Here is a 17897-nt window from a genome sequence, read left to right as displayed (position 1 = left end):
GAGGTCTTAAATCCTAGATCTCTAAGCAGGGCATTATCGCTGTTTAGAAGCTGGAGCCTTGAAATGTAATAGCGTGGTCACATCAAGGCTCCCATTTTTGCCAAACCCTGTAAAATGGCCATTAAGAATATGTATTTACCATCAGTGTAGTACAAACTTTGCAGTGCAAATATAAGCACTTCTCCAAATGGCTGCAGTGCTACACTGTCATGTATCACATGGACAATGTGCACTCCTTAGCCTTGTCCTTCCTTTTTGAGTGTCTCTCAGACATAACACACGGTTACATTTATCTCTATTAGAAGACGAAAACACTTTATTATAACTGCCTTGTCAAGAGTGAATCTATCACATTTCTTTCTTTCTTAATATGCTCTAGACCATCAGGGTTTTTGTGCAAAGAAAGGGTGGGTACAGAGTCATTACTGCTATTAGTGCTACTAGAACTACTGAATAAATCCTTATTGTGGCAACAAATAGTGAGTTACATAAAGATAAAAGACAGTCGATCATTACTTAAAGAAGTTAAGGTCAACTGATTAAACTAGTTTTTGGTCTGATGAGTTTTGGTTTTAACTCTGTTTTTGTTAGATGTAGAGAAGGTAAACAGTTCCTGAATATGTGGTTCCCCCACTGTGAAGCATGCAGGAGAAGCTGTGATGGTGTGGAGGTGCTTTGCTCGTGACATTGTTGGTGACTTAAATTGCTTTCACACATGCACTGACACCCTAAACATCTCCATCTTTACTTAGGCGAGTTTCATGCATGAACGCAAACATTTGAGTTATTCAGCTCGGAGATTACCAAGACCTTATCCTGCGAGCCCTTAGTACAAAGTCAGCATAATGTCTGTGTGAGCCCAGGTGTGAACACAGTAGGTAACAGTCCAGAGTTTTCACAGCAAGTCAGGAAGCCTTTTCTGTCAGCTGAGCCGCTTAGCACAACATCAGAAAATTTAGGAGTTAAAACCAGCTTTCTGTTGGATTGTGCTTCTTTCCTTCAGCAAACTGGAGTTATAAACATAAGGAGTCATTTCTAATAAAGTGACTTGCTCTTCTGATGCACTGTAAACGAAACAATTGATTTCCGTTGTGTCCTTTTTGTGTCACATTGTTCCTCCTGCAAGCTTTACACAGCGACCAACCCCCACACTCCAAAATCAAATTCAATACTTCCCTGAGTGGGAATGTATGTCAACCGGACTTTCTCCTGCTGTGTGCTCCTCTGGAAATAGTCTGGAATGCATATGTGAAAACAGCTGTAGTCAAAACTGAGGGCACACTTGAGCAGAATTTCGCAGTGACATGCACTGCCATCTTTTTTGCATTTGTTCTTAAACCAGATTTTTAAGAATTATTGGTCTAAGAATAAGAGTGACACAATCATCTGAATACAAGTGAGATGGTTTGGTTTAAGTTGGACTGGAGAGTGAAGGAAAAGCAGCTAACAAGTTCTCAATACCTATGGGACCTCCTTTAAGGTTGTTGTCTACTTCATGAGGCTGACAGAGAATGCCAAGAGTGTGTAAAGCTGTGATCAAAGCAAAAGGTTACTACTTTAAAGAATCAAAAATATAAAGCATATTCTGGTTTGTTTAACAATGTATTGCTTACTACATAATTCCATACATGTTCCTTTATAGTTTGGCTGTCTTCAGTATTAATGTACAATGTTGACAAAGAAAAAAAATACTAAGGGAAAAGGTGTGTCCTAACTTTTAACTTGTTTCGTATGTGTGAAATCCCATTTTGAAATTCACACAGAGATGAAACTTCACCTTCAGTAAACTTCACCTTCAGTAAAGAGTGTTGGCTCATATCTATTTCTGACACATAACTCAGCAGACACCACTTGGTGTTAAACTGGGAAGGGTGGCAGTGACAAAAAAAAAACACAACAAATCAAGTGGTAGAAGTGATGACCTTAGAGAGTGACAGCAGAGCTTGACAATCTGAAACGAACTGAAGCACCGAGGTGAAGGATGGTCAACAAGAAAAGATTTCTTATAAAGCTCAGACTAACAGTAGCAGAGGTTCTGCACCTACAGTGTATAATTCCAATTCAAACTCAAAGGGCTAATAACAGCATGGAAGCTACACTATCCAGCCTATTCAAGCTGTCCATATGACTCATGTCAATCACAAGACATGTTAACATCAACTACACAAAATAGCACACCACAGCCAAAAATACAACTTGCAGTGAAAGCAAATATGTTAAGATGTCCCCATGTTATTTGTTTTTGGTGTTGACGGGCGTTTGAACAGAAAGCCTAAAGTAAAATACATAGTAAATATTGTTCCTACTAACTCTGGGTGAATAAGCCATTGTTGTTGTTTAGCACACAGAAAGCCATGGCCAAACTGATATGCAGAAAAGAGGTGAAAGACAGGAAGGGGTGGCCCTACATTACGCAGATACTAGATTCCAATAGACTGTTTCATTAAGAAGTACTGTAGGTGTGCAAATACAACTCGACAGAAGATCCTCCTTTTGACAGTGAAAACAGGATCTGAATGTTAAAACTGTTATTAGCTTAGCTACAGAGTCAGTGGTTTTACGGTGGTTACAGTGTTCAATGTGTTGACTACAATATGTCATTTAAGTAGAAACAACACAGATCCATGTGGGAGGAAGCTGGTGTCAGTCTGTGCCTGGTACACCCCCAAATCTTGTTTTTCCAGAGAAGCTTCCACACAAGGAGATGGAGTACTACACACAGGCACTGAGAGGTTTGTGTGGTTTGTACATTTCGCAATCACCAAATTCCATCTGCACGCATTCTTGTACACCTGTCTGAGCCTGCCACTTTCCGGTGTCTCTCCAATTTAAAAAACACCTGCTTATATACACATACACACTCTCCTCTTGCTGATTTCCCATTACACCCCAATATAAACACACCTGCCAAGTTGTACTCTCATCAAAAAGAGAAGTTATGTTAATAGTACCTGTTTAATGCTGAGCTTCTGGCATTAGACTTACCTGTGTTGTGTTGGACTGGTTGCTGGGCCACTGTTTCACTACTAGCACTGTGTCCCATGCTACGGCTCCTTTCCCCACTGCTCTGCCGGTCCCTGCCTCTCCCGAGGCCCGCGGCAGGAGAGGAAAACCTAAAGCCGCCTCGCTCTCTTCCAACCAGACATAGAGCTCTTGTAACTTAGGCTGCACTGACTTCTCGCTCTCTCACTCTCTCTCTAGTCTTGCCCTACCCCTCCCTTCAATCTTGTGTTACTTGGTGTCTCTCTCTCTCCTCCCTTCCTGCCTCCTTCTTTAACTTCAAAACACAAACACACTCACTCGTTCACTTAAGTCCCTCCCTTCTTGGACCTCCTGACTTCAGAAATAAGGTACACCGCTAAGGTAATCCAGCAGTCTTGCAGATGCCTTTCATTCCTAAGAGCAGATTTTTTGAGGCCAAAGTTCACAGCAGGCGAGCTTTGAGGTTTGGCCAGTAAGGCCATCAAGCCTTCGAGGGATTTGCAATGCAGTGAGAAACCCCCCTGTTAGGACTATTTCACTGACTGACAAAACACTACTCCCTGAAGGGCAAGGGGCGGGCGGTACATGGTGAGGTAACTCGAGAAGTGGAAGGTGAGCTGGGCCAAGGTGGAGCTCAGCGGCAAAGAAGAGGAAGTGACACAGCAAAGGTATCCAGTGACTCACAGTGTATTATCATTTTCAACTATAAAATGCAAACTAAATAATTTTATTAGATTTTAGCTAACTCTAACTGACATTCCTCCCTCAGGCTGAGTGCCAGTGGTTGCACTGGTTTTAGAAATGTGCTCATGTATTCTCATAAGTACATGTCAGAAGTTTGGGGGAAAGCGGTTTTCTACTTTTACATACAATATCTCTTTAAAGTCTTTTGTAACATGCAGGTAAAAAGGCACAAGAAAATAAACATGAGCACATAAAATCTGAGAAGAAGCAAGGCCAAAAACTTGTAGAAACAGCCCCAAGCAGAATAGAAACATTGTAGCCATGAAATAAAAGGTTTTGTAGGCGAGAAAAGAGCTGTGTATTCAGACATTCAATACACAATAAGTTCACTGCACACTACGCAACTTCTGCCCCCTCTGCAGTCTAAGTGAAGCTACAGCACTAAAGTGCTACTAGGAAACAGAAATGTGTGGAATGCAAGACTAAATGCCGGCTTTTTAGTAGACAATTAGGACAACAATACCTGAAATCACTGGTAAAAACAGTAAATAAACAAAGATGAGGACCTCTGACATATGGCACTAAAATGCTTGTTGTCAAACTTTCTGAAGGGCAGCAGCAGATGGAGACAAACGCAGACTTTTAATTCTTCTTAACTGAAAATGTAAAACTCTGTTGAACAAATCTAAAAAACGTGTTGTACGGGGAAACATGAGCTAACATGTGGGTTGCCCTTTCAAATTAAAATACAACGGACATGTGAAGCATTCCGGCTGTGCCTTCATGTCGGAAACACCACTTTTAGAACAAAAGTAAAGTGCTCAAGGATCCACAACCTGTTCTGTTTTGCCATTTCAATGGAATTATAGTAATTGCAAACTGGTTTCATTACAGTCTCTCTTGTGTAGTATTTGAACAAAGGACATATTTCAAGTCACAAAAGTGGACTACTGACAAAATAAAGCATCACAAACAATATAAAGGTTTACTCATTTACTCACAAACATATTCAGACTGCACAGCCATTACAGATCTGTCCCACAGATGTCACAAATGCTCGACAACAGCTGAGGCTGTAGACAAAGATCCTGAGCAACGCTGAGGTTGTCAAACAACAGAGATCAGTGGTGATTTAACCCAAGGCCATGTGTGGCAGTGAGAGAAACCGGCAGCTGTGCCACCCTACAGGTGTGTCCTCTCAGCAAGAGCCAATCAAATGGCTGCCCTGTCAACAGTGCATTAAGTCATAGGGACAACCCCTTAATGGACAGTTTCACAACCATGTACTGTGTGTGCTGACTCACCACTTTCTGTCATCATGAAACTATGGCTGAGATAAGTTCAATCTCACTACAGTCAGTATACACACTAAAAGAAATAATTTTAACCAGGTTGTAACAGAACATTTCAACTCCAACAGGGCTGGAACATAAAAGTTTTTTATTTTTATATTTGGCAATATTTGTCTGTTTTTTTTCTACCAAGCACAAGACAAACTAAAAAGCTGAAAACTTTGGATGCTATTTTGTGCATCATAAAATAAAAACTGACTGAAACATTAACGTTTTTTCTTACCTGGGTTTTCCATCACAGTGTCCGAAAGTCAGCAGTCAGCAGTTGGCAGCTCCTGAAACAAAAGTAAGATGAATCTTCAATGAAACTGCTGAACTCAACAGACTTTTGCAGTGTCTAATGTGTGTCTAATTACAAGAAAAAGGCTAACAAAATGTTTCAATTCATTAAATTGTCCCACTTGCCATTATGAAAACAATCTAGCCTAATCACTGAAGACTTCAGTTTCCTATTATTACACAGGGAATAATATTAAACAAATGACGTGAAGCTGCAGTGTTTGGAGGGCAACTCCGCCGATTTTCAACTGGCTTCCTATAGGCCTAATTTCAGTGCAGTGCACATAAAGGGTGTGACATTTCCTTCTGCCTTTTTGACATTAAAACATATATCTGCATGCTCATGAAACACCTCCAAATTACATAATCTAAAAGAACTATTAAAAGCAATAGCTCAGACCTCTGCAGTATGGGGTTGCAGCATTATAACAGTTTCAGCGGATACCATGATACCAAAGAATCTAAACTGCACATGCCTGTCTGATTCAACACTACACACATGCACCAGCTGACATCACCAATCTGCAGCCCCAGAAAAACAAATATCAGTAACGCAATGCATCAAACATTTTCAAACCTGTTGCTCTCCTCTAGTTAATTGGCAGCTTTTAAAATACTCATCTAAAGAACTTGTGATGGCATTTATTACTATGCTCAGAATTTTAACAATAATAATAAAATAATCAGTTAATGGACAAAAAAAATCTTTAGTGGCAGTTGGATACAAAATAGTTCAAAGTAAAATCCTGCATTGCATGAAAACATGAGTAATAATAATGTTATGATGATGTTATTATGTACATGCACGCAAGCACCAGTACATATTAACATTATGAACAGCACCTAGTTAATCTTATTAGCTGTAATTTTTGCATATAGCTTTGACAGATTGATATAACAGCAAGAATTACAGAATGGCACAAGCAGAAACCTCTATATTACATACTTTGCTTCTGCTTCTCAGTGTTAAAAAAATTTAAAGAAATATATAGTTGAGTCCACATATGGTAAACCGAACTCACAGGGCATAGTTCAGAAAGGCACACACATGTATACTGTATATGTTTTTCGTTTTTAAAAAACAACAATTCTATTACACACAGTACAGTGTTTGTACTTTGTTACAAATTATTGTGTGATTAAAAAAAAGCTTGGATTTTTATCTATTTGAAAATGTATGTACAACACAGTTAAATGTGCAAATACTGAAGCACTGTAAATACTTTCCCAAGCGATGTAAATTTCCTTTTCATTTTTCAAGCTAATATTTTAGCTCAGCCTTAATGAATATGCCACAGTGCATTTTACTGCAACTTATGATGTTTAAATAAAGCCTTTGAATCTGTCTATATGATTTGAACAGTGGTCATCAACTAACACATAGAAGCAGAGAAGCACAACACGCATATGTTTCAAATACACTATACCGAATATCTGTAGGAGTCAAAGGGCAGTGGGACTAATGATAGTGTCAAGATTATGATTACTGATCAGCTGGCAGAGAAAAACTTTAAGACTATTTGTGTTGTTAAGTTCACTCTATTTAATTGTTGGACGTGTCTGTAATATGTCAAAATCAGTGGGTGGGGCTACATAATGACAAGGGATGGTGTTGAAAGCAGTATCAGGCTGCCCTTTGGAATGTCAAAGTCTCTCAACAACAAACTGGTAAAACCCAACCTGTGTGCACAGTGTGTACACTGTAGAATAAACGGGAGAGTGTAGCCTGGCAGGCAAGTATTTGACCTTCTTATCAAATTTGTCTAAGCCAAGTTCTTATTTTGCTCTGAATGAAACATGAAAGCTCTCTGTGAATTCAGCTTTTAGATAGATTAACGTTGGGGAAGAAAAAAAAACAACTCTACTCCAATGTGCAGCCTTCTCACACCAACTTACTTCTACTGAATATCATTGATCTTTGATGAAATCTTCCCCACAAATGCAGTCCTTGCAGTTTGGCTGTGACTTCTGCTTCCAATAGACTAACTCAGGAGTTGATCACAGAGCTCCTGTAAAATATGCAAACACACAATATTGCAAAACATGAGAACACAAATCAACTTCCTTCTTGGTGCTTGAGGCTTCTTAAAAAAATGGTAAGCTAAGTTTATTAGATATAGTAGAGTTTAAGTTGATGACACAGATATCACTATTGACACTATTGACAAAAATATAAAAAGCTGTTTTACTACTACAATCTACTACCTCATATGCAAACTACAGAACCAACTCTGTCCTGACTTTTAATCTGTTTTTTTAGAGGCCAACCCTCTGCCTGGACAGCTTTGGTTGTGTTCAACTGGTTTAACAAGTTTTTGACTATAAAGTACACAACAAATGCTCAACAGCTGAATGCGGGACTACATGACTGTACTGTACACTACACTACACTTCCTTTCAGCAGGGAATTTTTTTTTCAATAAATAATCAAATATATAGTATAGCATAGTCAGTTCAACCATGAAGTATGTAAATTAAGACAAAAAAATAAAAGAGATAATTGATTAATGACAGACCTATTTGATTTAGCACATTTTTTACTATTTAAAAAGGGTTAAATCAAACTTCCCATAAAGACAGAGAAGTTGATACGCAGTTGAACTCACAAATAATTCACCAGATAAAGTTCCGCAGCAGTGCAACCCAATTCCTTTCTCAAATATCCTCCCACTTCACTGGGCCTGGGCGAGTTCCACCTCTGAAGGACACCAGCTAGCTGGTGCAGGCTGGCAGCAAAGCAAACACACAGTGAGTTAATGTGTACCGCTTTGTTAGCACACAGCTGTCTCAGAGCTAGTTGTCACAGGCTTCTTTTGTAATGCTAATGATCTCGGGACATCTCTTGAACATGTACAGACACACAAACTGGTTTACACCCAGACCTGTGGTTATTTTATAGATGCTTGAAGATGAAACTGCTAGTTCAAGTCATTGCTTCCATGGATTTGTGTATCAGGTCCACATGAAACATCTCAGTGTACTGTAGTGGCAGAAGGGCAGCTAGATTTTCAGGCTTGGTAACAGGATCCAACAGTATTTGTTTATTTTCACACAGCCAAGTGTTCACCTTTCCATGCTTCTTATGGAGGTGAGGCTTCACACCTGTTTACACAATAAGGTTACAAATACCTTGCCAAAGTATTGTGTGAACTATTTAGGACAAACATTATGATTAATACTTAAGTAGGAACCAATTGTGTAAAACTCTCAATACACTTGCAATAAGTCAAATCAGCATGTTTTTGACACAACAATAAATCTAATCTGATTCAGAATAAATAAATCTGAATCAGATCATAAATTAACAAGAGGCTGTCATGTAAATCATAATGCAGGTACAGTAGTAACACTGTAAAATATTTCCAATCCCTGTTTAATATGAATTTTGTACTTGCGCAAAAACTGAGACCGTGACAATCTGAGCCAAGTGGAGTCTGATTTGTTTCCTCTTGAAAATTAATATGTCACTTCTTGTTTTCTGTGGTTTCAAAATTGTACAACCAACACTTCAACCACAGACTTCATTCAGATCCTTTGTCCATTTTTTCATGCTGTTCCTCAGTAATACTGGTCTTAAATTCATGAAGAATCTGATGCCATAGTACAAACCATAATAACTGCATCACAAGAATTATATTATGGCTTTATGAATATACTTAGCCATGACTTTTATAATTTATGCGGACATTAAATCCAGAATTGAATTTAAAATTCTTCTCCTAACTTATAAATCCCTTAATAATCAGGCTCCATCTTATCTTAAAGACCTCATAGTTCCTTATCTTCCAAGCAGAACTCTCCGTTCTCAGACTGCAGGTTTACTTGTGGTTCCTAGAGTTTCTTTGTGTCTTCTCTCTCTTTTAGTTGTGTTTCCTCCTCTCTGTCTCCCTCTCTCTGTACTTTTCTGCAGGTATCCTCGGCCTGGAGCTGTACATCTCCAGAATCCAGTTCATCTGCCCAATGTTCTTGATGCTTGTTGTTGTCTTTATTGCCTGCTGTTCTTTTCTCTCTTCTCTTTCCACTCACCCCAACCGGTCGAGGCAGATGGCCGCCCACTATGAGCCTGGTTCTGCTGGAGGTTTCTTCCTCTAAAGGGAGTTTTTCCTCTCCACTGTTGCCTAAAGCTTGCTCAAATGGGATTGTTGGGTTTTCTCTATAATTTTTTGTATAAATATTTTCTGTAAGGTCTTAAACCTTACACTGTAAAGTGCCTTGAGATAACTTCTGTTGTAAATTGGCGCTATACAAATAAAATTGAATTGAATTGAATTGAATTGAATTGTGTAAATTTAATTAGCAATGAATGTCCTCAACATTCAGTGCGTTTACATGCACTCAAGAAACCAGGTTAATGAGAGAAATCCGAGTTTTTAAGTAATGGCGAAACAAGTTTACATACACTCAAGAAACCTGGTTACTGGAAATCCGAGTAAACATGCAGCAAAAGAGCAATCTGATTTCTCTTCTGCCCAGGGCTGATTCTGAAAGCATGGTCTGCACATTTCAACAACAGCTTCTTTCTGTCTGTCTTTTTGATATATGTGTCAGAGGAGGTGACCGACAGCCCTTTGAGAGAAACACAGAATGTGACAGTCATAGTGTTCTTTTTTTATAGCAGTAAACTAAATTAAAGAAAGCATTGAAAAGTTACTTATTTAGGTATCTATGGGGGACTTTGTGTTGGTTTCAGTTTTAGTTGAGAAATATTTGCATCACTTATTATAATGAGTTATTTCATCCAGCCATACTTCTCAGCTGATAGTAGTAACATGGTGAGTGTCAGCAGCCAACATGCTTTCTTGTAAAAAGCTGATTAGAAACCTAGTTAGCATTTACATAGCATAATAATAATTACATATTTTATCGATCCCCTTGGGGAAATTGGAGTTCTCTGGGAGAAATCTAAATTTGGAAATCCGGTTTCTCTAATCCCATAGCCCAATTACAGTAACCAGGTTTCCTGTTTACAAGACACCTAAGAAATCATCTTTCTCGAGAAAGTGGCCTGTAACCTGGTTACTTGTGTGCAAGTAAACACACTGGTTTTGGCTACTAATGCCACTGCTCCCATCTCATTTGTGTAAATGTGCCAAGAAGAAGTCTTCCAATGTTTGCAATGTGTGCTTGCAAAGCAGGTGGCGGACAACACAGCTGGGCCACTCTGCATGTGGACACAATGGCCAAGCAATGACACGATCCTGCAGATGGAGAAATTAGAGTGCACTGATGGATACAAAGTAGTTAGCTATAGCTAGGTTTGTAACTAATATTTGTTACTCTAACTTTGACAGTAAACTCATGAGGCATTCAGGGCTATACAAAGATTGGGTCATTCATGTTTCCACACATTCAGTCATTGAGAATCAACTCTTATTAATAAATTATCTGGTAGCTAGTAAGAATAGCTAAGCTAGTGTTAGTATAGTGGTAGAATATGGTTGGGCTGTCAAGGATAGCACACTATAAACAGAATGCATTTTTCAGCTGTTCATTTATATGGATAAAGTTAATGTTAATTACTTAACCCTAACCTGGCAGCTACCTCCACACGAAAAAGCATGCACTGTAAAAGTCACCGAAAAGCTTGCAAAGCATTTGCGTCAATTAGACAGGCTTCCTGCTTGTCATTATAAAAGATACACAAAATACACCACGTGTGTATTCACATGAAAATAAAACCTAGTCCAGGAAACCTTCCTTTGTAGTAATGTTAGCAATTCAAACTGTAACCCCACTTTGTTAATGTAGATTTTACACAGTTAAAATAATGCTGCTTTATGATAACAGAGCATGTCGCCTGAGCAAAGCAATAACAGCTGCATATATTGCTGTATGATAAATGACACACTTTAAAAATGTTAGAGCTATTCCATACTCTTGCTGATATACTGAATACAAGCCCTTTGAAAAGTCAGTGTATAAAACTGCTGTGTTCTGTTTGCACAGCACTGTCAGTTCATAATTTTTACACAACTGCATTTGTTCACTGTAAGCTTCCAATTAGCTCATTAAGAACTCCCAGTTCATGGGATAAAGGGACAGAGCTCTGCAAAGCCCAGAGCAGCACAATCAGCCATTGTGTGCTAAGTTCATTCTGCAGACTTGGCAATCACTAAATAAAGAGCCAAAGCTGGAGTTTGTTTGGGAGTGAGCTGCATGGCTCTCAATGAGCCACTGTCAACAGCTAACTGATAATGGCACACACATCTCATTATGTAACCCCCACAACATTCAATGCCCATTTTAGAAATATTTCATGTGTTCAGATAACATGGCCCTAACTTTAAACAAAATCTTATTTAAATAGTTTTTTCCCCACATGTATCATAATACTGATTTGACTAAACACATTACCATTTGGGCTGGGGTAAAAAATTTACCTCTAGACAAACAGTTTCTTATCTGCCAGAAAAAATGTGCTACTGTAAACAAGATTACAGTTGCAAGTCACTGTGGGTGTCTCTTTCCCATCATTTAATCCTCTAAAAACAATGCCAATCCCCATTGTCCCATCAGCATTAATTTCACAAGCTTATTCACCATCTACCCACCTTAATGTAGTTAAGACTGAGATGAAACTTATCAACACCTCTTCTGCTCCATCAATGAGGGTTAATTCTTGTCAGATCAAACAATCCACAGATATCCGTATACAAAGCACAATAACATGTCTGACCTGATTACAATGGTAGCTATCTAGAACAAATACAATAAGCTGCAGCTGCTTTTGTCTTCTCTCTTCTAAGAGCCTGTGTTTTCCTATACTGTAGGGCGTTTTACTTGTCTTCACCCAGTCCTAAAAGCACTGGGTGCTTGTTGAAACAAGTAGTCGGGCCTGTGAATGGAACGCAGAAGAATGCTTGACAGAGAGACCAGGTGCTTCTCTGGATGCCAAATACCTCACACCTGAGGTTTCCCTTCAGGCTTTTAAGATGGATGTCATATAATGCTATAGCTGCCATGCAAAAGTCTAAGGCCATAAATAACGATAAAAAAAATCTGGTTTAAAAGATGAAGTGCCCTGAGAACAAACAGCCATAACAATTCCAACGAGTCAAACGTAGGTTATTTAGGGATACTCAGAGGCGCCCTATAGCTAACAACACAAACAACAAGCTAGCAGCCGAGATCTGCTAGCGGACAAATTAAGCGAACTGGGGAAAGTTGAGTGCTGTAATATAATTTAAAAACAGTCTCATGCAGTTTTTTGGTCTTTCTGGCTTTCTGTTTTCCAGTTTCCCCCTACTAAAACTAACGCAGGTTCATATTCTAAAGACAGAAACCCATTCCAGCCAACACCGCTCCTTGTTTAATGCTAACTTAATCCTTGGCTGCTGCTGGCTGAAGTCAGTTGGAGCCAGCAACAGGTGGCTACTGTCCCCGTCCTGTTAGGTTAGCATTAGCTTTGCTGGCTAACCTGACACTAGCACTCGTTCTAGCGCAAAAGAACAACTATGTATTATATTGCAACAAAGGCTACTCACCTTTTCTAGTAACCAGTACACTTGTGCAGAGACGTATCCAAAAGGCAAGAAGCGTGTTTTCCCCGCATATCATTGATCACTCATTCCTTCTGACACTTGTCGCTCATTTACATCACAAGAGTGGACGCAAGGCGGAACTAGCTTCACTGACTAAACTTTACCTTTTGACCCAAATACAATCCCAAAAGTAACTTTCCGAAGCGGAACCTTTGCAACAACCCCTAAAAGCTAGGCTAAACGCTCTGTTGAAAACTTGCTGTCACTTTGCTCTCACTAGGTTAAGTTAGGTGAGGTTAGGTGTTACATGCGAGTTATCTCGGTAGGAAGATTATGTGCTGCCGCGCATGCGCCCTTCTGTAGCGGGGCTGCTCCCCCACCTGGAGGAAACGCTGAACACGAACCTCAGGAACCACGTGACCACACGAGCCGCTCCACCGCGGGTGGAGGCTGGTCACAGCGGAGGCGGTGGCAAGAAACGTGCGGTGAACTGATGGTTGGGGTTTACCTACACTTCTACACTTAGTCAAGTTCTGTGCTTAAGTATCTTATTTTTAGCATTGCCATATGTTCCGTTTACTTTTGTGTGACACCTGTAGAGACTTTTAAGACTGAGATTCTTAATACAGAATATAATAATTTAACCAATGATGATGTATTATTATAGATGAACTTCCTGTTCATATAAAAAGTGATTCAAATCTGCTCCACCTTTACCACTGATTTTTTTGTTCCTCACTAGTCTCTACGTAACATATCTTCACCTTTCTTAGTGGAATACTTTCCCACTTGAAGTACATTTTAGAGCACGTACTGAGTTCCCAGTAAAGTAATCAATCTTTATTAAAGTTGAATAAATAAGACTTCTTCAAACAAGTTTTGGATTTTGTGTATTTCCGCTGCCTCTGTTAAATCAAATTATTATTATTATTAAATCCAATTCAATGTAGATAGATCCATATAGAGCAAAAGTCTGACAAGTCTGTTGAATATTTCTAAATGTTAGGGTATAGAGTACGGCACAGTGCACAGTTCTCCACAGATGATAAATAGAATAAACTTGAACATGAACTGTATAATATATGGATCTTGTACACAGTGTATAGCATATACAGTACATTTTGTAACTGTATGCACAGACTGTACTTTAAATATTAAACAGATGTAATAAAAGGAACTCATCGGAGTAAACTGTCGTATTACAATGGAAAAAGGAGCTTTGGAAGAGTCAGTACAGTATGACAGCATCAGTAGCAATCTTAAATAGTACAACATCAACATTTATATTTATTAAATTTTTCACACAAAACACATTAACATTATTTGGGGCATGAATGAATGTACACTGTTTATCCAGTAAAGAGTTTCCAATATTCTCTGTGCATCTCAAAAGGAAATAACTTCACTGCACATGCAAACATTCATATATTTCGACTGGTGTGTTAGTTACATGTCTGCAGAAGGTAGACACAGTACATCAAATGTTTGAAGACTGTGATCTCTTCTGGTCGGTTGCTGAACTGCATGCCACGAGTGCTCTACCTGTTTTTGTTGACTGTTCGCTGTAGTTCAGTAACAACGTTTTGTCTGCCATCTGCTGGTAGCGACCCGACTGTGGCTGCTGAGTGTAGAAATACTGTCCAGTTGCTGTATCACAATGGAAATGAAAAGTGTGAAAGTCGCTCGTCTTTTCAGGACTAACTAGTACCACTGTTATGGATGTTTCACTTCACACGAAATGTACACGTTGTGTTGAGTCGACCTTTCTCTCTCGGATTTCAACAAACAGGAAAGAAATGCAGACAAAAACAGACTTTTCACATGTTTTTCCAGACATCACCATAAACCAAGAACAAGGCATAGATGCCAGGGCTGATAGCATGATCGTTCGATTCATGTAGCTCTGATAAAATTTATGTTCCCTTTGTTTGCCTGCTATTAGGAAATAAACACACCATGCAGCGCTGCCTACTGTGAGAATATGAGCGAGAGCCATTCCCAGTCTGGAGCTGACCTGCTCTGCATGTGTGGAACTGTAAAGTATGAAGAACAAGTCACGCAAAAGCAAGTTTGCCTGTGACCTTTAACTGCACCCAGTGTTGTCTTACTGCCCCAGACACGGTGTCCCACCCTCTTACTGTACTGAATTCGAATGCCCTTTTGATTTGATAGTGTTTTTGCTGGGTCATTGGTTGAGACAAGTGGAGGTTTAAGAAGTTAAGTTCTTAGGGTCAAAGTGCTGTGAAGAAGTGATTTACTGCTGTTCCAGCTGCTGACAGCAACCACCTATGTGGATAGGTTTATGCATTTCCATCAAATTTAATCAACTTATCTCACCTAATCAATGCATCTTGTATGTAATATCACACAAGATTTATCATGCGCATGCACATCATCACAAAGTGGAAAATGTGCAGATGTTCTCTCCAGCTGATGTGGTACTCCAGCTTATTCCCACCTCCAAAGACGTGCATGTTAGGTTAATTGGTGGCTCTAAATTGCCCATAGGTGTGAATGTGAGTGTGAAAGATTGTCTTTTTCTGTATGTCTGCCCTGTGATGGACTGGCAACCAATCTAGGGTGTACCTCGCCTCTTTCCCGATGACAGCTGGGCTGTCTCCAGCACTCCCATGACCCTTGAGTGGACAAGCAGTTAAGAAAATGGACAGATGGATGGATTAATTTTAATGGTGTGGCTAATGTAGTTATCTCTAAATATGGTGTTCACAGATCCATGTTGTTCCTGAACAAATTGTACATGTTTTCAACTTTATCGTGATTTTCCACAAAGCAGATTTCAGTTTCATCACAACATCACATTTTCTTTGTAAAGAACCATTTGCCCAATCAACATTGTGATCTTAAATGGAACACCCTCCTATTAAACTTAGAAACAGTGAACAAACAGAGGAAACCTGTGTCTGTGAACCCTGAAAAGGCAAACTATAAATATATGCTGTAGTCTGACTATTTTATGGTGAATAGAATCAGCACAATACATGTGCTGTTTTATTAGCAACACCCACGTCTTCGAATCTAAAATTAGACAGCAGAACTACATGACAGCCTTTGTTGTGCCGTTTTTTAGTTTCCTTTCTTGTGACAAATTTGGATGACCGGACCATATTCTTTGGAAGAGAAAGAGAAAAAAGGTTTTATTCATATCTGCTCAACTCACTCAATTACCTGTTGTTTTATTAATAGATTACAGATTGCTCACATTTTTTTACTACAGTAAATTTTCCTTATCAATCAGATTAGCATTTCTGGGATCAGCACTAAAGCAAAGCTATCATTGATTTGTTTCCATGTCTTTTGCCCTCTGTGTATTTCTGTCTAATATGGCAAAATAAAAGAAATATTAAAGACATGGTCTGCAGATCCTCTTTTGATAATGGCTTATAGGATACCACTTGGCAAGAGCCATTACATGTTTTAGACTTGGATATTAGCATGTTGCAAAGAGCAGGAATATAGTCCAGAATTCAAATCAAGAAATTTACTAGATGACAGATACACGGCAGACTAGACCTAGAGTATGCAGCTGTTCAGCTTGTTACAGGGGAGGTCAGCTAGGCTAGGGTTTAAAGCTCCTGGATAAAACATTTTGTCTTATGTTTAGCATCTCTTGATTTTTCATTTGAAAATAATATTATTAGGAAATTGTGCACATAGTGCATGACTGGCAACTGAACTTAGCCTATTGTAGTTGCTGGTAGCAACTACAATGTACATATTATACGTAGGATATTGTAGGGTATTCTATTAATAATACAAATTTCAAGACCTGGGATCATCATCATCATTTGTCTCCCTGCTAATGAAGTGGGGATTTTATTAAGTCAATCACCACTTTCTATTTTTTATAATATGATTTATGATGGCATGGCATGCTTTGTTTTGTTGTAAGATAATACTGGTTAATACAAGAAAAAAAAGATGAGAAAAGAAAGTTTAACTAAACTGATTTATTTATTTATTTTATGTTTCCAAATACTTGATGTATTGTTCCTACATTAACACATGCATGAGATATTGTTGATTGTTCTTAAGTCCTGATAGGTGAATTCATGATTTATGTACACTGTTAACCAATAAATATGCAACATGTTTATATATGTCTATATATGCTAGTAGACTAGATGTCTACTGTAGCATATTGTAGCATTGAATAATAAAGTTTTGGTTATTCTCAGCTGTAAACTGTTTCATGGACTATATTTACATACATTTAAACATTCTAAGTATGTATATCAGTGCTGTTCCAAATCAGGACATTATCCTAAACAATAAAAGACTCCCCCAGCTGGCAAACCCTAGAAGAATACTGTAGGTTAAATATTTTCAGTTGTGGGACTGCTGAAGCAAACATTTCTGTGCCTTCTGTATAATATGCATACATTGACTTTCATAATGCCTGCATGTAACATGTTCTTGAGTTGAACTGACAAAAATAAGAAGTGTTGTTATTTTTGTTTGTTGTTTTTCTTCTTCTTTCTTTTTTTTTGTTACTGCACCATACAAAATAAATGTATGATGTGTAATTGATATTCTTGCATGTAATAGTAAACCTAGACTGGACATGCATTCATTGGGGATTAGTTTCCACTCACAGCCCTAATATAATCATGGAAAAAGTGAAACAGCAAAAGCACAAATGTGGGTTGTATTTGGTAGCATGTGTAACCCAGCCAGTGAATGGGTGAAGCCACTGACCATGATAGCGCCGCCTACACTTTCCTTGTGTCACCCTGCAGGAAAAAGACAGGAAAACAATAGGCTCATCACTGTGGACACAGAGGCTGATTATACACTGGGCTATCACCGTTTTACTCAAACATTAGATAAGCCAATGCCAAGCAGTCCTGAAAAACAGATTATGGGTGACTCATGGCTATAACACTTACCCTACTGACCTTTAGAAACCTGCAATGACCCTGAACACAATTTCCCTGTCAGTCACCACAAAGGTTGATCATGAACTGCACTTGCAATATTTAAATATCTTCCAAACAATATACCATAGTACTAATGGTACTGCCTGAGTAGGATCACTGTGAGAAGTCAATTAGGAACTGTTAAGATAGAGGCTCTAAGTGTCACTACAGGACACATTAGT

The 17897-nt window shown here is 38.7% G+C and overlaps 1 protein-coding gene across 7 annotated transcripts in view; it reads right to left on the bottom strand.

The window, feature by feature from the left end:
* The window catches only part of phactr4a (phosphatase and actin regulator 4a), a 28571-nt gene extending 15434 nt beyond the window's left edge, over positions 1-13137 (bottom strand). Inside the window, exons 1-4 of one of the 7 annotated variants that reach the window (XM_026346765.1) lie at positions 12782-13137; positions 7904-8023; positions 7194-7306; positions 5242-5293 (exon numbers count right to left, since the gene is read on the bottom strand). In XM_026346765.1, the coding sequence (XP_026202550.1) occupies positions 5242-5254 (13 nt within the window). In that variant the 5' untranslated portion in view covers positions 5255-5293; positions 7194-7306; positions 7904-8023; positions 12782-13137. Of the gene's footprint in view, positions 1-2985; positions 3671-4667; positions 4832-5241; positions 5294-7193; positions 7307-7903; positions 8024-11848; positions 12017-12781 lie in introns of those variants that run through there. The other 6 variants (XM_026346767.1, XM_026346766.1, XM_026346768.1 and 3 more) reach the window with 6 other exon arrangements.
* Positions 13138-17897: the final 4760 nt, after the last annotated feature.

This window comes from Anabas testudineus, chromosome 11 (genome assembly GCF_900324465.2).
Source record: "Anabas testudineus chromosome 11, fAnaTes1.2, whole genome shotgun sequence".
In the NCBI taxonomy this organism is placed as follows: domain Eukaryota; kingdom Metazoa; phylum Chordata; class Actinopteri; order Anabantiformes; family Anabantidae; genus Anabas; species Anabas testudineus.
Note: the sequence above shows the minus strand (reverse complement) of the source record. Positions and strands in the feature narration are given on the sequence as shown.